This window comes from Athene cunicularia (assembly GCF_003259725.1).
Source record: "Athene cunicularia isolate RWA chromosome 8 unlocalized genomic scaffold, athCun1 chr8_part1, whole genome shotgun sequence".
NCBI lineage: Eukaryota > Metazoa > Chordata > Aves > Strigiformes > Strigidae > Athene > Athene cunicularia.
In genome coordinates this window covers 10,622,413-10,625,864 of record NW_020799109.1, presented here as the reverse complement: position 1 = coordinate 10,625,864, position 3,452 = coordinate 10,622,413, and the positions used below count along the sequence as shown (strand labels likewise).

At 40.6% G+C, this 3,452-nt stretch overlaps 1 protein-coding gene across 1 annotated transcript in view; it reads right to left on the bottom strand.

The window, feature by feature from the left end:
* LOC113483031 (riboflavin-binding protein) overlaps positions 1 to 3,452 on the bottom strand; it is a 12,136-nt gene that overhangs the window by 6,879 nt on the left and 1,805 nt on the right. Inside the window, exon 4 of the mRNA XM_026854253.1 lies at positions 2,659 to 2,787. Coding sequence (XP_026710054.1) covers positions 2,659 to 2,787 — 129 coding nt within the window. The remainder of the gene's footprint in view (positions 1 to 2,658; positions 2,788 to 3,452) is intronic.

The window sequence follows — 3,452 nt, the reverse complement described above, 5'->3', positions numbered from 1 at the left end:
CCCCCCCCCCCCCCCCCCCCCCCTTTTTTTATAATGAGCTGTTTCTCTTTTAAAGGGCACAGGGCCCTTTCACAGGTGGATCAGAAACTGGCTTGTACATCATCGAGGTCTTTCAAAAGCAATAGTTTCAGGACTAGTGGGAGCAAGGAATCCTAAGACAATAGGAAGAAAAGGAACGCCCCAAGCTAGTCAGATGAATTTCTCTTAAATGAAGTCATTGCTCATTCAGAATCCTCTGCACATTTCTGGCCACAAAGACATACAGTATGCAGCAGGCACACTCACGGCATGGAGAGAAAGTAGGTCATGTCACTAGCACTGCTACAGCGTGCTAAAGGGACTCCAGTGAATACTGAACATGAAAAAATGTTACTTTAAATCACCAGAAAGAGTGGGAATTCTGTCCAGGCTCTTTTCTAGCCTCAGGCCGTAAGCAGGGTGAGGAAATGGGTTTGACATTGGTGCTAGGCAGGCACACAGTCTAGCATGCACGGTAATGGGTCATCATTACATTTTTGATTCAGGCCAGGCATCTATGACGCCAACAGGGGCAATAGATCATTGTTTAGTATTTGTTTAGAGTAGAGCCTGTTCTCTGCCAGGCGACTCTATACTGGAAAAGCGTCAGTTTTTCCTATGCAGCAGCTCTTGATCACACCCCCCATACTTTCCAACAACAAAAGTTAAAATGCTGTTTATCTTGAGGTTCTGGCAATACCCAGTGGACACTGAGGGTTTTGCTATGTAACACTGACCCACCATACCCACTTTGGTATAAATCTCATATATACTAAGGCTGGCTTACACCAGTTTGTAGATGCAAACTAAACTTACAGGGTATATTTTCTTTCATCTTTACACTTTCACTAGATATAGCAGTTTGGTGATGATTTTGTGTGCTACTTAGTTTGGGATATATTTGGTTTAGATATTGGTATTCTATTGCTTTGCCTGTTAGAGCTATTCTAAAACTCATTGGCAACTCCAATGCTTTAATATCAAAATGCTTTCAAATTTCGGTAATATTTTCTTCTGAGCTTTGAGATTCACAAATTCAAGGTCTTGGTCTTTATCTTCAGGGAGGTCAATAATCTGAATTCAGTTTAGAAGATTAACAAAAATTTAGGAAGGAAGACTGCACAAGACAAATTTGTTCCTGAGGCACATGGAGTTTCCTAACACAGAAATGAAATTAGTCACTAGAGGAAACTAGGGAAACTAAGACATACATCAGCCCTTCTCACTATCTTCCATTACAAATCCACAAATCCAAGCTATGCTTCTTGTTTCCTTCTCTGGCACAGGGCAATGGAGACATACTTAAAGACATATCCTGCCAAAATACTGCACTGCATACATGACTTTGTTCTTGGAGAGAAGATGAGAGTGAAAATGGATCCATGTGTCAATGATATTCAAGTTGCATAGCCACTAGGGAAAGCATTGTACAGAGCAGCACAGGAGAACCTGACTGTGTGCTACCATGTGTTACAGATTTTCTGTGCTTCCAAGAAAAGCCTTTTTATAACATTTTTAGAAGTATTAAAAAAGTTTTATGTGATTTTCAGAGCAGCCTAAGGGATTCAGACATTCACAGTTCATTACATTCAAGCGATCTAGCAGTTACAGTCCTTCAGTGTGATCGCAGCCTGTGCTGCCTGTCCTATGCTTCACACCAATTTAACCACGCAGACAAGTTACTGTAGTTACTAGGCAGAGCATTAATATGGCCCTGACTGAGATTTATTTGTTACATGATGACATTATTTAAGATCCAGCAACTCAAAACAGGGAGGGAGGGAGGGAGATATGCTGGATATGCACCACTGAAAAAATCTCAGCACCCCACCTGGATATAAATGCTCCTACCCCAAGACAAAGGACAGATGGGTGCTGGGTTGTCCCACTACATGTTTTGCATTCAGAAAAGAATGTGATTCCCTGATGCTATATTTTGGGAAACAAAATTAAATGATATTATACTTGCTCATTGCTATTAATATTTTAGTATTACTTGGCTGCAAGTTTTTCTGAGATTCAGGCTTTTTAGAAGTGATTTTAGAGAGAGGGATGATGGAAGGGAAAAGAAAAGGCCAAAGGTGAAAAAAGTTAAGGAATTAAGCTAATTTGGTATATGAACTAATTGAAAACATACAGGAAGTGTTTGCTTTCATGATTGCATAGAACATTTTATAGATATAGAAGAAATGTATCACATCATGATCAAGTATTTAGATTTAAACTGCCTAAATGCTAACTCACAGGCATGGACTTTTCAAAGCGTGGGCAGGCTCTCACTGCTGTTAGTGATGTCAGTGTGGTGATTGCTCCTCCATCACATCAGGCAGTTCTGATGCCACTGCACTGCATCCTCAGGGAGAGCAGGACAGTGCTGTCCCTCAGTCACTAAACTCTGTCAGAGTTTCCTGACTCCGTGCTGCATTCAGCCTGTGTCATTATTTTGGGGGTAGTAGTTTAGCAGAGGAAAAAGTAGAGATGGCAAACAAGAAATGAAGAACAAGAGAAAAGGAATAAAGGTGGTGCAACAGTGCCACTTGACTGGGAGATTTTGCTTCATCCACCCATGCTCCTCGGCACCCTAGTAACACAGGCATATTAAAGCTAAATAAAAGTACTTTGATAAAAAGCTGAACCTACCAGTCATCACAAAAGCTTTGACACAGTGGAACAGACTGAATAGCAGCAGTGTAGTTGGGATGGATCCAGTGAGCAGCATGTGGAGAACACCGGTAGAAGCACTCAATTTTCTTTGTGAAATCTTCACAGCTGTCGTGGGTGAGAAAAACCACAAATAAGCCTGTTTCTGAGCATCAAGGCCTCAGTTTCCTAGGCCTGCTTTGATGTGGATGCAATACTACAGATTCAGAGAAACACAGAAAAGCATCCTTTTGCCCGGTTAGTGTCTAGGTTCGAAACTCATTCCTTTGGCATTGTGTACAGGCTCTGACTGTGCAATTACCATAGACAGCAAGTGTGCACAAATGTTCCCATGCATATTTCAGCCCTATTTGTGTAAGCTTTCTGTAAACTTTTGAGGCCTTGAGTTTTCCTGGCAAGAATGATTCCAGGCAATAATAAAATGTACTTTAAAACTATAGTACAAAACTCCTTCTATGCTGTAGCCTCATGGTTTCAGTAATCTTTAGATTTTCCCACAGCCCAGCTGAAGTTACTTAAAAATGCATACTGTTGCTGCTCTTCTGGGAGTGGCGGGCAATAGCTGTTACTTTTGCACATCTGTTTTTGCTTAATTGTTTTGTACTTTCATTCTTTTATTTCTATAACTTGCCATGTTTCACAGCTCTAACATCTAACTGGGTACTAAAAATCTTCATTATGAAGACATTCTTCATGGTTAAAAAACCCAGAGGACTACAAGAATTTTTATTCTAAATATTCAGAAGTTTCATTTCTGGACTCTGATTTCCCCC